This window comes from Pipistrellus hanaki (assembly GCF_964339955.1).
Source record: "Pipistrellus hanaki genome assembly, chromosome: 11".
NCBI classification, from domain to species: domain Eukaryota; kingdom Metazoa; phylum Chordata; class Mammalia; order Chiroptera; family Vespertilionidae; genus Pipistrellus; species Pipistrellus hanaki.
Genome location: NC_140513.1, coordinates 22,555,209 through 22,572,434, shown reverse-complemented (window position 1 = coordinate 22,572,434; position 17,226 = coordinate 22,555,209). Strand labels below are relative to the sequence as shown.

The 17,226-nt window shown below is 36.8% G+C and overlaps 1 protein-coding gene across 3 annotated transcripts in view; it reads right to left on the bottom strand.

Annotated features, from left to right (window-relative positions):
- Nucleotides 1-1,375: 1,375 nt before the first annotated feature.
- Nucleotides 1,376-17,226, bottom strand: part of ERP44 (endoplasmic reticulum protein 44) — a 50,371-nt gene continuing 34,520 nt past the window's right edge. For all 3 annotated transcript variants that reach the window (XM_084899756.1, XM_084899757.1, XM_084899758.1), the window contains 6 exons: nucleotides 16,742-16,799; nucleotides 15,106-15,222; nucleotides 12,004-12,115; nucleotides 10,831-10,972; nucleotides 4,250-4,352; nucleotides 1,376-1,986 (listed from right to left, as the gene is read on the bottom strand). In XM_084899756.1, the coding sequence (XP_084755882.1) occupies nucleotides 1,885-1,986; nucleotides 4,250-4,352; nucleotides 10,831-10,972; nucleotides 12,004-12,115; nucleotides 15,106-15,222; nucleotides 16,742-16,799 (634 nt within the window). In that variant the 3' untranslated portion in view covers nucleotides 1,376-1,884. The remainder of the gene's footprint in view (nucleotides 1,987-4,249; nucleotides 4,353-10,830; nucleotides 10,973-12,003; nucleotides 12,116-15,105; nucleotides 15,223-16,741; nucleotides 16,800-17,226) is intronic.

Below are 17,226 nucleotides of genomic sequence, written 5' to 3'. Positions count from 1 at the left end.
GCTATTGGAGATGTGGACAAAAAATTCAATATCCTTACCCTCAGTGGCTTCAGTCTAGAAAAGATAATGGTAGGGGCACTAAGTCCCAGTATGTGTGAATGCTAAATAATGCAGCCTCAAATCCACTCATTTTTAAACAGCCACCCAATTATCTTAGGTCACAATGGACATGTGTTCCTTGAGGCTTTTCAAGTGAAATGATCTCAAGCCAGGGCTCTGCAACCCAATACTTGTGTTATCTTTTATTTTTTAAAGACAATTATAAGATTACAAATTATTCCAGTTAATTGCACATGCTACTTATGGTTTTATGTACTATAGCTTTTTGACTATTTGTGAATTTTCATTCTGGCCACCTCAGATTTGGTGCATCCTCTGACCTAAAAACTACAACTCTGATTTCAAAGTTATTGATTAAAAGTAATGAAGGTCCGACCTTTAGGAAGCTGTCCTGCTTTTCTGGTTAATCTGATAAAATAAACTAAATATGCCCCTTATCACCTTATTGATGACGTTTATTATTGTGAATGGAATAATGAATAAGTCATGCATAAGTAAGACTTCTAGGCTGATTTTTAAAAATAACAATCATTAAATATCCATTATAAATATTCACTTTATTTTGAAAGAATTGGAAGATGTTACATATATTACATACTACATATAATGGCACATGTCAGCCTTTTATGCTTAAAAATAATCTCTCCCCAAACTGGGATTGACTTAGACTCCAAATATAAAAATGACTCTTGGCCTATAGCACCAACCCAAGCCCAGAGGAAAGCCAATTTTGAACCTGCCTGTCCTCTGGCACTGGGCTTCCTGAATGATACTGAGGGTCCTCGCCCTCTGGTTTTGTTCCCTGGCAGTACTGAGGCCTGGCACAGGGACCCATCTGACTGTACACTGCAGGCCTGGAGTTTAGAGAATCTAGAGGGTAGGGTCCTCTGATAATTTCACAATGTAAAAAACTAAAAACTTATGTGCCTATTGTCTTCATTTTTGACCTATACAATTAATAACAAGATTACAAGAAAGGAGGTTAGAATTATGAAGTACAATTTGCTGGTTTTTCTCTTTGGAAATTGAAGTGTCATGATCGGAGGAGCCTTAAAAATCATATAGTACAATACTGGTAACCTGCTCCACTAGTATTTCCCTTTCCCAGCTTTAGGTATAACTCAGTTAGACGAACACATAGAAATTTAATAACACCTTTCATTTTCTTTTTCTTAATTCATAAGAATTCCTGCCAAATCATCTGGCTTGTGATTCTTCTCCTCTTTCAAAATATGTTTGTTACACATTAAGAATCCAAAATATGCCCCTATGGAATTTCCATAAGCAATAGCCAACCAATCAGTAAAACACAGTACACGGTGTGGAACTTTTAATTTATTCCCCACCCAAGTATCCAGAATGTGTGTCCCTTTAACTTTGAGAAATGTGATAATGAAAACACCAATAGAACCGGTCAGATGTAATGAGAAGGAAAAAAAAGCACATAGTACACAGGAAACATCCCTAAGTCCTCCCTGATCTACTAGTGCGAGTTAACGGTGGTTGTTTCTGGCAATGCCACCTTTCACTTAATTTATAAAAATTTCATAGGATCGATTTAAAGTACATAGGCCTCTAATTCTTGTTCGGTTGTGTTTTTTCTTTTTTCTTTTCTTTTTTCTATTTGACCCTAAGAAGTTTTTAAAAGAGGCTATATTACGTGACAATGCATTCTGAGTCAGGGGAGAAAAAAAAAATTAAAAACCCAAAACTTCTTTCAGTTTATTCAAAATAAAAATACACAGAATTATGAAAATATAGGTTTACTATTTCCACCACATAAGTTGATGCTGTTGTTTGAAAGTCAAATTGTTTTTCAAGTTTTTAAAGCTCATCTCGATCTCTCAATAAAGTATACCTATATTCGCTGGGTGCTAGTTTCTGGAAAGAGCTCTCGGGGGGACTACTTGCTACATCCTGGGTGTCCTAAAAAGAAAGAATAAAACATTTTTGTATCAATATATTTTATGGAGTTATAATATTGCAATAAGAGCATTAGATGAATGGTACTAGTTGCCCTATAATTATTTAATAATCAATAAGAAGTAGCTACTGAGTGCCAAAGATAAAGAGTTAATTAAGTTTGAAATCTTGCTTTCCTGATTTCATATATGCCTTTACTCAGATTCTCCAGGGCAAACAGGGCTGCCACAAAGCCGCTAAATATGGACCTGTTGACAGTTCCAGGGGTGCAGAGGAAGGAAACAAAATACCTGACACCTGGACGCATTCCTAGAATATTCTATAGAGTCAGCATAACTCTTGACTAAGCCCCAACCCTTCCCTCTTACAAATGACTAAGAAAATTAAAGGCACCTATTCTATAGCCAGATTACAGTTACCTGGATGCCAGAAATGATCAAAACAAAATTAACATGGGGAGGAAAACAAATACTTCAATAACTTCAAGAAATTCATTTCTGCATTTTTTTTACTTGTGCACATACAGTAGATAAAAATACAGTGGAATTCTAAGAGTGACTTCCAAGAATTTATAAGAAACGGCAGTGTATTCTGTATTTTATTTTCACACTGTGAGCTCTTCAAGAGCAAGCATGATTGTCATTCTTTTACTATCCCCTGTAGTTAACATAGGCACACAGTACATATGTTACATCCTATATCTAATGGCACAACTGCATTATAATGTTAAACAGTGTGCCTACAAACTTCCCATATAACCTGGCCATGTTTCACTTCTCCAATATATTCTTAACTTTTTTGTTGTTGTTGAAATATGTTTGTTTTAATTTAACTGAAATGATATTATAAACAAACATGTATTTAATGCCATTAGTACACAAAGATGACAAAATATAAAGAATTCAACTGTCGCCGAAACCGGTTTGGCTCAATGGATAGAGCGTTGGCTTGGGGACTGAAGGGAGCCGGGTTCGATTCCGGTCAAGGGCATGTACCTTGGTTGCAGGCATATCCCCAGTAGGGGGTGTGCAAGAGGCAGCTGATCGATGACTCTCATCGATGTTTCTAACTCTCTATCTCTCTCCCTTCCTCTCTGTACAAAATCAATAAAATATATTAAAAAAGAAAGAAAGAATTCAACTGTCTAATGGAGCAGTTGAAAAAAATTAGGATAATACAATAATGATAAGCTACATCCTTTTGTAATATGATAAAATATTAAGCAGGCTGACTTTTCTGATGAAAACAATCACCTGGATTATTGCCAACAATGCGCCTGCTTCTACAGTTGCTTAATTATCGAAGAAAAGTCTGTCTGAAGATTTCAAGGAAAAAGCATGTCATCAGATTCCTAAAGAGAACTCTTGACTCAACTTAATTTGACTCAAAGTGAAGAAAATTTCACTTAGTCTTTATTTTTCTCTTATATATGGACATTCTTTGGGCACAAGAGTAGATTGAAGTTTTGAATATATAAAATAGAGTTTGGTATATATCATCTTCCCTCTGGGTACAGTAGGGGACATAAATTGCTAATGAATCAAAATACAAATTTAGGGGTGTTTAACAAAGGAACACAGAAATATTAAAATTCTCAGGTTTTTAGAAATATATATTAAATACAAAATGTCAAGCATTCTAAATCTCAATTGGAAAGCTGCATTAAACTACAAGTTTTTAAAATATATATATATTTCATTGATATTTTGCAGAAAGAAAGGGAGGATAGAGTTAGAAACATCAACGAGAGAGACACATCGATCAGCTGGCTCCTACACATCTCCTACTGAGGATGTGCCCACAACCAAGGTACATGCCCTTGTCCAGAATTGAACTTGGGACCCTTCAGTCCACAGGCTAACATTCTATCCACTGAGCCAAACCAGTTAGGGCTAAACTATAAGTTTTGAGCATTATGAAACCTGTATTGGTAAAGGAGGATCTTAGGATGATTTGTAAGAATACCAAATTATTTTCTTCAGAGTGAGGTCAATCTTCCAGCCACAGAGGACGCCTGAACAATTAATGGAATCCACTGATTTCACTGATCCATCTACTTCCATTTCCCATCTCCTACCTCTATTTAAAGCCACTATCTTCACTCCTCTCATAGCCATATTCTACAGACAGCTAACTGGACAAAATGCCTGTAACGTTTCGGAAGGTCTAAAACTTTAAAAGTTAATTTTAAAAGGAACATAGTTTGTACGTTATCTAGAGTCTGTTGAAAAAGAAAAAAGCTCCCACTGAAAAACATGAGTGCTACCTGTCCTTGGGCTGTGTCAGTTGGGTCAGGACCGTGATGGAATTCTCTGTGAAGTTTTCCAGAATGTAAGTCAAATACAAACTGCTTGAGTTTTCCAGGAATTCTAAAACCAAAGTCAAATAAAAATTTAGCTTAAGCTATTAAAATGGACTTACCTCTTATCAACTTCACATAATTTAAAAAAAAATTATTTATAATCCCACCATCTTACTGTAACTATTACAGACCAGGTATATATTGAACATTTTTATACAGTTGTAATCTTATTGATATACTCAGTTTTGTGTTCTAATTCCTGCACTTGTTACATAGAAATTTTTCTATGCTTCCCGTTTTCACAGATCCATCAGTCTGTCAAGATGTTATCCTAAAACTTAACCATCCCTTATTTTTGAGCATTTATATTTTTCCTGAATTATTGTAACTAAAAACACCTATGTCCTTCAAAATCACACTGAAAAAGGGCAAATGGCAAATAGCAAATAGCTCAGGGAAAAAATAGTACCGGTATTACCCTCTCAAAACTGTAATAGCTTTACAATCAGAGTCCTACAAAAAGCCTAGACAAAAATATTAGCACTGTTTAGCCTCCATCAGCATTGGAGCCTGTGTCAGCCAGATAATCCTCCATGGCTATAACCTGGAGCTTCTAAATCCTTTTTGAGAGGTAGGCCCTTGAGGGCATTTACGGTCAACAGAACAAGTTTTATCAAATCTAAGGCAGGGTGTAGGCTTTTCCTGTGGTTATTTCCCTCCCCTAAACCCCCTCCCCCAGCCCCACCCCACCCCCTTAAGCACAGGGGGAAATTTCACAACTTTAACCACAGGGGCAGCTTCACTGGATAGCGTAACATTGTGAAAAGCAAAAGTACTTCTCAAGGTCAGGAAACAGGTATGTTTTTTGTTTTGTTTATGTCTTCACACACCACTAAGGCATTCTCTTTAATGGTAAAACACTTTCTTTGGTGGTTTCAAACATTCTGAGGAAAATAAAATGAACCAACACAACTCATTGTATATTGACATCATTCCCCTACTTACTAATCAGGGCATAAGCAAATCTGTAGCACAGAGACATGCGTTGTAGTAAAACAGACCATTATAAAGCTAAGCAGACATATACACAGCTGGTGCTTGAATAACGTCAACTATACATATAAAGAGGTAATATGCTAATTTGTCCGTTATGGTGTCCCAGTCACGACCAGTCTGTGGGTGAGGATGGGGGCGGGAACTTCTGCCCCAGTGCTAATGTCACACTGCCTGCGTACAGCCCCACCCAGTGCTGAATTGAAGCTGCCTACCCGCATCCCTGACTAGGGACATGACACAGTCTGTCTGCATCCCATTCAGCCCTGACACGATACTGCGGGGGAGGGAAAAGAAGGGGGCTGGGCTTGATGGGGGACCTCAGGCCATGCCCTCCACCTCACAGGGCTTGATAGGGGATCTCAGGGTGTGCCCCCCACCCAGTGCTGGGCTGGGGGACCTGAGGCTGTGCGCCCCGCCTAGAGGGGTTTGGGGGAGTGGGGCCAGCCGGGTCTGAGTCTCACTCAATGGGGGTGGGGCTGGCCGGATCTGGATCTCCTGCGTTTTCGAAGTGCGTGGGTGGTGGATGGGGACTTGCCTCTAGGTCTCATGGCACACCCTAGACTCTAACAGGAGGGAGATTTTATATACATTTTACTGATTTTATTTCATCTCTGACACTTCTATTATAGGGAAAGGGCAAATAGCAATATTAAAACATTTCTTTTAAATAATTTCCTTTTAATGTGCATGAATTTCGTGCACCAGGCCACTAGTTTCATTATTTCATTATAATGTTAAAGAGAAAAAAGAAAATTGATTCCTGGCTGAGGCCTCTCTACATGTGTGAAGTTGGGACATTCTCCCTATGCGTGCATGTGTCTCCCCTGAGAACCCCAGTTTCCTCCCACAGTGCTGTGCAGGTGAGGTAAACGGTGTGTCTACATTGTCCTAGTGTGAGTGTGGATGTGTTAGTGCGCCCGGTGATGGAAGAGCAGTGTGTCTGGAGTTGGATCCTGCCTTGCACCCTGAGATGCCAGGATAGGCTCTGGCCATCCGCTATCGGGAACTAGAATGAGCAGGTTAGAAAATGATTTTCTTGTTTTTATTAATCTTTCCTAAATGTATGTTGGCTTACATTTATTTCAATGTTTAATATTAGAAGTGTTTTAGGTTTCATTTAAAAGTTTTGGTGACCAGAAATATACCATAAGAACTCTTATTATCAACCAGAGGCCCGGTGCACAAAATTTGTGCACTGGGTACGTGGGGGGGATCCCTCAGCCTGGCCTGTGCCCTCTTGCAGTCCTGGAGCCCTGGGTGAATGTCCAACTGATGGCTTAGACCCACTAAGCCATCAGTCAGACATCCTTAGCATTGCCATGGAGGTGAGAGAGGCTCTCATCACTGCCGCTGCGCTTGCCAGCCGAGAGCCCGGCTTCTGGCTGGGCGGCATTCCCACTGTGGAAGCACCCTCCTGCATTGAGTGTCTGCCCCCTGGTGGTTAGTGCACATCACAGTGACTGGTCATTCCACCATTTGGTCATTTGCTTACTAGCCTTTTATTATATAGGATTAGCCTATGATAAAATTGGTTTCGTTATACATTGTTTTGCTGTAAGTTCCAGTTTCCAAGAACCTACTGATGACATTAAGTGAGGCCTTATGTATCAGCCTTTAAAAAAATATTTCCTTAAATTGTAGCCAATAAAGTAGGAGTATTGGATAAAATAATAAGAACTTTTGACAAAGTGTGGGCAAATTACACATACAAAACATCAGCCAGTTTTTGCTACTACTTGTCTACCCATTTATTCTTTGAAATCTTGATAGCACCTGTTTTTATTAAAATTAGCAAGGCTAACTTTAGACACCTCATTTTAATTTCAATTTCTTCAGAAATTAAGCATTTTTCCATTGTTTTAGTTTACATTTCTGCTCACATGAATTGTCTATGAAGATTGTGATATTTAAAAAAACTCATTATATACATTTAAATAGAAACCCTTTGTTTCACATATCTGTTACAAGAATTAAAATACAGGTCAACAAATACTTAATAGCTTCAGAAGAACTGACTGACTTTTTGGTAGCAAAGAATAGCTGGCTAGTGTTAATATTACCAGTTTCTTTCTCTTTTTATCCTTTCCTAAGGTTCTGCAAGTGCTGTTTCTTTCTTCCCTTCGATAATTCCCACAGAGATGTACCAACCAATAACTTCATTGTACACCCATTTTAGCTCCCCACTAGCTCCAAAGCAACGGAGAACAGCAGGTGCCAAATGCACAGTTTACAAATACAAATGACGGTCAGGTAGCCGTATTGACAGAATGCCTGAAAGGTTCTCTGTGCTGAAGAAATTGCCCATGCACCAAGACAAACACTGAGAGGAGATCGATTTAAACTTAATCTGACATCATCCACTGTCACCCACAGCAAAGTACTAAAATATAACCATTCAATTCAAAGAATTGCAAATGGTCTACAATGTTTAAGATAAAGCCCCAGTCAGTTTGTTATTTTATAAGATCCAAGATGATCACAACCAATAGAGTTATTTGTTAGTCAAGAAATGATTTATAATTAAATCTTAAATGTAACAAATTCTTAGAGAACACTCAAAACAGATTTGTCCCTAATTTGATTCCACCACTCATGCCACACACACACCCCCCCCCCCCCCCCACTTGTCACCAGATGAGAAAAGAAAAAGAACTGGGAGCAGCAAAGACAAGGGAGATAGGATGAAAGAGCTCTTATCTAGCTTGTGGCCAGAAACTATCCATCATTATTAAGTAACAATCAGTGAATCAACAATATATTGTCAAGGAAACAGACAATAGAGTTATCTGCTGAAAAGGAAAATAAATGGGCCTTTGCCACAATAATTTCAATTATATTTTCATACTCCAGGGTAAAATTTTCTAGCTAGAAGTTTCCCATCCTCGGAACACATTTATTTGCTTACAATCTTTATTTTTTAGGGGATGCAAAATTTAGAGACAGTGAGATGCACAAATGTTAAGTGTATCATTAAACAAGCTCTGAGAATTGCATGCAGTGTGAGAAGTACATACAGAATTCAGCTTTTTAGGCTTACAATTCTATGAGTTTTAACATATGCATGTTACCACCTCCACAGAAAGGACACAGAATAATTCCTACGCCCTTTTTTCGGTCAGGCCCTCTTCTTCCCCCTAACTGCTTGCCAACTACTGATCTGTTCTCTGTTCCCTTAATTTGCCTTGTCCAGAATGTCATGTACATAGAATCATACAGCATATAACCATGAGACTGGCTACTTTTATTTAGCATACTACATTTGAGATTCATCCGTTTTTGCTAAAAGTGTTTTAAAAAGGCTTTTTATTTATTTATTGCTGAATTGTATTCCATTGAGTACAATTAGTTTATCCATATACCTGCTGAAGGACATTTGCGTTCTTTTAAGGTTTTAGTGATTTAGAACAATGCTACTATAGACACTTGTGCACAGGTTTGTGTGTGAACATAGTTTATTTCTGTAGAAAAAATACTGGGTTATATGAGAGGTATATGTTTAACTTATAAACTACCAAATTGTTTTCCAGCGTAGCTATACCATTTTGCAATCCCACCAGCAATGTATAAGAGTTTCAGTTGCCCCATATCCTTCAGAACATCTGACATTATCAGTATTTTAACCTAGCCATTCTAAAAGATGTAAAATTGGAGCTCATAATGGTTTTAATTTGTATTTCTCTAATGACTTGATGTTAAGCACCTTTTCATGTTATTTGCCATTCATATATCTTCCTTACATCCTAACAGTATCTTTTGTTGTATATCTGTGCTGTCAAATATAGTAGCCAATACCCATGTGGCCACTGGGCACTTGAAATGGGTTAGAATGACCGAGAAACTGACTTAAATTTTATATCATTTTGATTAATTAAAACTCAGGTATTTATCTATGGCTAGTAGCTACCCTGTTGGAGAGCAGAGCACTATGATAATTATTACAAGCCATCAAATATAAAATACACAATCAGGAAAAGACATTGAAAGGGCTGAGAAAAGAAAAGCCATAATGGTTATCATCGAACCCAAGTAGTCTTTCTATAGCACCAAAAACCATGAGAATCTTAAGGAGGATGAGTCCGGTAAAGTCCCATTTGTAGCAGTGTTTGTGGGGAAAAAATCTGGATTCAAATAACAGGGGTTAAACAAATCACAAAATAATCCATTCAAAGGCAAATCAGCTAGCCATTAAAAATAATGGAGAAATTACTTAGGGCCCAGAACTGGGGAACTCATTAGCTTTAGAGTGGCCAGTTACATTCGCCAGGAGGAACCAGAAGCCTGTCCTGCTTGCTGCTTTCCCCATGTCACTGGGGCCACGGCAGCTATTAAGAACTTTGTGCAAACATTAGGATGGCCACAATTTTTAGAAGTTAGGTTTCTCTTCAAAGTCCTTCAATAAATAGTCTTAAATCATACTTTATCATGTATTCTCTTCTCTCAGTGTTATACAGCATTTCCTAGACCTGTCCCTAGGTGCTCTTAGGTTCCAAAATTACCCTCCATTCCTTTCCTATATCCACATAGAATCTGTTCCTTTACATTTGACAAGAAACCAATCTGTGACTTTGTCTTGGGTCTCTTCAAACATCTTTCACATTCATACTTAAATCCTGACATGAATCCTAGCCCTACTACTATTAGTTATGTGGCCTTGCAGGTTAAGTTACTTCTCAGCCTCAGGTTCTTCAGAAAGGAAGAGGCAAAAAGAACACTGGTAGAACCTCCTCCCCTCTCCTACCAATGCCTACCTCTGGCATGGGAGGGGACTATACCATAAATCTGCTTTCTCTCTCCTTACCAAAACCATACTTCCTCCATAAGACCCTGGAATGCTGAGGTACTAAGCGATAGTAATTACAGTGATTTATGAAAACTGCTTATTAATTAAGCCTTAATTACTATGCAGCACAATAACAATTATGCAAGCCATTAAATGTGTCAGACTCACTTTGCTGCATGTTTTATTTGATTTTTAACACTAACATCTATTCACATAGGCTCAGTTTGTAGTTCACACAGCATGTGCCTCTTTACAGTTAAAAAGTATTGGTGGGGACAGTGCCTAGAAGGGAAATCAGGCACCTAAGGGAGAAATGAAAGAAGTAATTTGTTTCAAAGAGCTTCAAATATAGTCACTTCCCTTATCTTCTTCCCTACTGATAGGACTAATTTCCTGCCGGATGGGAGAGGAACATTTCCCAGTTCCAGATATTTTTGGAGAATCTTACTGGCTCAGTTTCTTCTTAGGTAAAATGCTGCCAGCCAATAGATGAGGAGGGGGACTATGTCATGTGGTAAATACAACCACTTTGTAATATGGCTTCTCTGTGGATTATACCACATTTCAGAGTGAAAAAATAACACCTTTTCTATCCAAATAATAAAGTATTAGTGTTTCATCATAAGATTATTTAAAATATCCGAACAATTGTTTCAGTTCATTTTTGAGATATTTATCAATAATTAGAAATACCAAAATAAATACTTACAATATATCCTTGAAGTTTTCAAACACATACATATGCCGAAAACTGTCAATAGCTATTACAGGGCAATCTGCTGGGGTTTTCTGTATGTGCAGAAGAGGATGTCTAAATTTGTCACAGTCAGCATGTAAGAAGTTTATTGCACCTTTAAAAGGAAAAGAATTGGGAAAGGTAGATCAGAATTTTCTTGGCTGTATTCTCATAAGATTGCAAGTTCATAAAAAGTAACATACTAAAAAACAAACAAACAAACAAAAAACAACACCACCAAAATGCTTTAGAGTAATACAGATCACAAAAACTAAAATTTAAATATTGCAACACTAAAAGGAAGTAGGATTTGAGCTCTCAGGGCAGAAAGTATAATTTTCTCACAAATGCTATAGTGAATTAAAAAGAAAAGATCTAATTTGAATTAATACCATAGTATTGCTTAAATTTTTCATATATGAAGAAACATCTCCACTTTTACCATTGTATTTAAATCTCAGAAATTGATAAAAATTTAACTCAAATACTATAGTGAATTTTTCATTTTTCTTGCATGAGTGCTCCCTGCTCTACAGATTACCCAGGTCTGGGGCGCAAGTTCCTGAAACTGACATATAAACTGTCTTCCCAGGGCCATCTTCATTTCATTAAGGAGCCCTTCTAGTCCCTACTGGTTGATTTCAATCTAATTGAACTCCAAAAATATGTACTAAGTCACTAATAAGGGTACAGCTCTATACAATGCCTTCAAGTTTATTATGCTTGATTTTCTTCTCTAACTACAAAGGGAAAGTTGGTCATACCTCAAATTGTTTTTGATGCTTTGGAGAAGCCACAGAGAACACACTTTCTTTCATTTAGAAATAAACATTAATCAGACTGTAAGTTATCTTACCAATATGTCCGAGACTGTCTCTATTAGAAAGGGAACAGGCAAGTATCAACATGCTAAAAGAAAGTGCCTAAAATTAACGGTGTCCACCTATGACCCCACTTTCCATGCCATTTGATTTAGGGGGTTAAAACAGCCAAGGTTTATTTTAAAAAGCCACTGCTTCGTATTATCTCTCTACTAATGCCTCCTACCACATGTTTACATGTAAATTCGGAGGCTATAATGGGGACAGGGGTTGGGGAGAAAGAAACAAAGAGAAAAGATGAAAATAAACACCTTCATCTGTCTACCTTTTTCACTTATTAATTGTCGGGCTACTTCATTCTGGAATATTTCTAAACTTTCTGTATCTTCTTTCATGTGGAAAAGTATTAGGAAAGGCAGTCCTTCTTCTGTCAATTCCTGTGTAGAGAAAGAAGTATTCAATGTGAATTATTAGGCCTCTCCACTGGTAGCTGTTTTCTAAGTAAGAACAATTTACAATAGAACTCAACCCAACATGCAACAATTGCAACATCCCAGGAAAAAATAAGGCCCAATGGTATAAACAAACATTAGCCTTAATGGAGAAGTCCAAAGACATTTCCTCCACCTGCAGTACCCGGGCACTCAGAGGGCCCACTCAGCCTGCTCGCCTGCAGGAACTGACATGCCTTAAGTAATCACTGGGCTGGGCTGTTAGCTAGCATTGGGTGAAGCCCTGGCATTTGATAAATGAGTTGACCAAGGGAGAAACTGCTGGTCTTTATCAAGATCTTAATTTTAGGGTGGAGTGGACATGTTTTCCCCTACAGACTTTAGGGTGGGGTAAACTGTCTTCACAGATAACACTGAAACTGAATGTACCAGCAGTACATAAATCTGGTTTTGCACACTTATGTTCATTTCATTTCAAGGTGTATGCAAAAACTTAGATGAGCTGAAAATGTTTGATTCAGAGCAAAATAACAAAACTCCCATAACATAACCAGTTTTCAACCAATACACAATTTCCAACATTAAAAAATACCCACCACTATATATGTGATTATATACCTTGTGCATATACACACATACAAAAGCGTCTTGAAAATTATAAAGTGCTTTAATTTTTTTATTATTATTATTATCGGAGAATAATATGAGAAATGTGATGACTGATTTTAATCATTTATTCTCTTTAATAAATTCTAAGTTCTGACTCATAAGGATAAGTCCAGAATGGCCTAATAAAATTATTTCCATCAACTATCCTTTTGTGTGTGTGTCTGTAATTTAGAAAGTGCCTCAGCAGAAAGTTCAAATGTCCTATACTTGATAAAAACTGAATCTGGAACCCATCTTATAAGACAAGAGTTTTCTTCTGGTTCCTAGTTCCATGTTAAAGCCTGTTACATTCATGTACAGAATAAAATATAAAGTTTCTTGTCACATTTACTTTTTTAAAAACTGAGTTATCACTCACATGCCACCAAATTCACCATTTTAATGTGTTCAACTTGGTGGGTTTTATTATATTTACAAGGTCTGCAAACATCAACACTACCTAATTCCACATCATTTGGGAAAGGAGACTCAACAGTCACATTTTAGAAAACATAAGAACTAGAGCCGGGACCGGTTTGGCTCAATGGATAGAGCGTCGGCTTGGGGACTGAAAGGTCCCAGGTTCGATTCCGGTCAAGGGCATGTACCTTGGTTGCGGGCATATCCCCAGTAGGGGGTGTGCAAGAGGCAGCTGATCTATGACTCTCTCATCGATGTTTCTGACTCTCTATCTCTTCCCTTCCTCTCCGTACAAAATCAATAAAATATATTAAAAAAAAAAGAACTAGAAAGTTAAAAGTAATAACAAATATAACATACTATTATTTCTTTATTTAAACCAACCAAAAGTATGGATGAACTAACAACTATTAGGAGAAAAGTAATAAGTAGATTAATAATTTGAAAAAAATCTTTTTGCTAAATTAATTTACATTAACATTGCAGTTGGTAGTTTATGCTGCTTGGTTTTTTTTAAGTTTCCCATGTCCACATCAACACATTCTCTCCAGAGCAGGCATTAAAAGACTCAGGGGAGGGACAGCAAAACAACCAGGATCAGACATTTCTCCACTGGCAGGTGTGGGGAACATCTGACCCGGGCTGTATAAGGCCTGAGAAATCATTTGGTCTGGCCCTGCTGTGGCAATCGCAGGCGGAATTTGAATTTCAATAAATCTAGGAGCTTTTTTCATAGCAACACAAATTGGTATTAAGTGAATTATATTAAGCAAAAGATGTTATAAATACCCAAATGGTCCTTAACAGTAAAAAGGTTCCCCACCCTGGAACTGATTGAGGGGTAGTTGGAACTCCTGTATTACTATTTAAGATTTTCCAGTCTATACCTTTAAACTCTATTATATTTTTCAAACTATTCCTGCCAAACCAGGTAAATAACTGTGACAAGTTACTAAATCTTTCTGAGCCTCTGAGGACTAGCTGAGCTAATACAATAAAAATTTAAGTAATTCAACCAAGCATACCGGAAGCCTAAAGAACTGAGAAAAGTAGCAGCGATGTTCATTTGATAGATAAGCTAAGAAAGAACACAAGCGAGCAAGCTTTACTGGATCGCAACCACACTTATTGATATTTATGCATTGTCTGAGGCTGCGTTTGTGCCACACTGCAAAGCTGAGTTGCTTTGACAAGTGTGTATGAACTATACAACTTAAAATACTTAACAGAGATTCCTTTACAGAATTGTCATCTTCTGACTAGATGGTGATTAGGTGGGTGTGTTTACTATGTGATGATGTTTTCTAAAAATCGCATTATTCTCTGAGGTCTTAAACATGGAGTGAAATGAAAAGAAAAATATACTTTGAGCACAGTGAAGAATAGAGAGAGGTATCTCGCAGACCTAGCCCTTTGTACAAGCTCCTCGATCTCTCAGTTTTGTGTTTTGTTTTTTTAAGTTTGCTTTATTTCAGACACATGGAATCACTGAGGTCAACTGCATGATAACTGATAACTGTTTTCCATGACTTCATTCTTTTAGTATAGAAAGCAATCAGAACAACCTGTAGATGGCAAAGAATTATTCACACTATATAACTGATTGTAACTATGCTTCTAAAGGATACCCCTAAACAAGAATCTTCCAACAGGGGTGGTTATCAGAATCCTGAAGCATTTTCAAGACTGTAATGACCTACTGACATTGCAGGAAATGCAACAGAGGAGTCCTGGGATGGCCCGGTGAGAGCCACTGGCCTGTATTACAGAAATAGTTATGATGTCATTATGTCTAACTGTATGATTTTAATTGCAGGTAAGTATGTAATAAAATAGTAAGAGTGGATAAAGTTTGCTTTTTCAGAAATCTGAATTAAAAATAACGACCCACATTAGAAAGCTCATACCTCTCCATTTTCAAATGTTATTTCTCGGACAAGAGGAACACATTTATCTTGAATCCAATTGTAAACCCCATCAAAATTTGTCATAGAGCCCAAGTATACCATATCTGGAGCAGAAAGCTGTTACAAAAACAGAGAAAAATATTGTATTAAACAAATCTAACAAAAATGCATCCTTAGAGCAGTCTATATGAGCCCAGAAAATCTATAAGGGATACAAAAGCAAAAAACTATGGAATTTCTGAGAAACAGGGCTATAAATAGTAAAAAGCTGATAATATTGTGATTATTCACCCTTTAATGCCTAAGTCTTCTGCTTTTCTTTGGATTTGGGCTAATTAACTGTTTATCAATATCTTCACAAATAGCAAGCAGGCATTGTGAAAAAGTCATTTAAAAAAAAATAAGTTATCTATCCTTAGAGTTGAAGATATTTAGAAGAAAATCTGGAGACTTATAGTGAAAAATACAAGAGATATATAAATCTAAGCATGGCTATCTCTAATCTTAATTATCTACAGTATCTACTTCCAAATAGACTCAAAATCAATATTTATGAAGTACCTAAAATGATGGTAAGAATAACAGCCAACATTATCTGAGTAAACTTGCCATGTCCAAACACTGTTGTGAGTACAGTCAAACTTTGATATAACAGACAAATTCAGGCAAAGGGCTGTCAGTTAAAGCTGAAAGTCCATTATAAAAGAAAGTAGGTTTTCCGAATGGGTATGTCAAGACACTGACAAATTAGTTTATCTGTTTTTACTTACGTAGACAGGTTGTGTATTTAAAATTAAGTATGTATAAAAAGTTTAATTTCACAGAAAAGTTTTCTAAATATATTATAGTATTTTAAATTTATATGAATTGGTCTAGTAAATGCTAACATTTGCCAGTCATTGTGAGTAAATAAATGCACATGGCTGGGGTGTGGCTTAGTGCACAGTGGAACACTGGCCGGCATTTGTTAAAACTGCTGCAGAAAGTCACATCAGGTGAAAACAGAACCAATTACCAAGTGTGATGCAGTGTGATCATGTGCTAATGTTTATGAGAGGTGACTTTAGACTTAAATATGTAAACTATAGTTGTACATATACAGATCGGAAATTTTGTCCATTAATTCAAGGTCTGCAACACAGAGGATTCACTGTGACTTTATATGTTGACTCATTTAATCCCTGAAGTATCCCCTAAAGCAGGACCATTATTATCATGGCTGCTTTTACTAATGAACAACTGAAGCACAGAGAAACTAAGAAACTCCCCCAGAGTTATATACCTAGGGAAGTGGCAGATTTGACATTACAACTCAGCCTCACTCCAGAGCCCATGCTCTTCACAACCAAACTACTGGGTTCTAGAGAAGAGCACACTATGCAAGCTACTCCTAAAGACAAGCGTTTGCAAAAAAAAAAAAATATGCAAATACTTATCTGAATTTAGAACAGGAAATGAGCTTTCTAAACAAAAATCTCATTCAAACTTCAGTGTATCAAAACAGTGCAAACATTAGATGAAAATTATAAATCTGAAAAATATATTCTATTTTTTGTTATGTGTGAAAAATTGCAATGACAATTTATGAATTTAATTTATATTTAAAATTATATACACTACAAAAATAGCAACTTACCCCTGGTGGTTTGTAGATTATATTGTCTCCACTAAATCTTTCTGGTTTTGAAACAGTCCTAATAGGAAGAGAGAAGTAGTACTAATAAGTTTTAAGAAAAATAATAACAGTAATTCACCTGAATGGAGAATTAGCTAGCTGTTTTGCAATGTATGAATTATCTATTTAAAACAAATACTTATCCATCATCTTTTCTATTTATGACTATGCACTACACAAATAAAGCATATATTTTTAAAATTTACTGAACAAAAATTTAGTGCAAAGCAGATTTTTTAAAGGGAAATTTTAGTTTCCTGCTTTTGTGACTCAGTTTTTTCTAAGTTTGGATTGGTAGTTTTAGCATTAAGATGCTATTTTTTTTAAAAATATATCTTTATTGATTTCAGAGAAGGGAGAGAGATAAAAAGTTAGAAATATCGATGAGAGAGAAACATCAATCAGCTGCCTCCTGCACACCCCTGCACTGGGGATGTGCTGGCAAC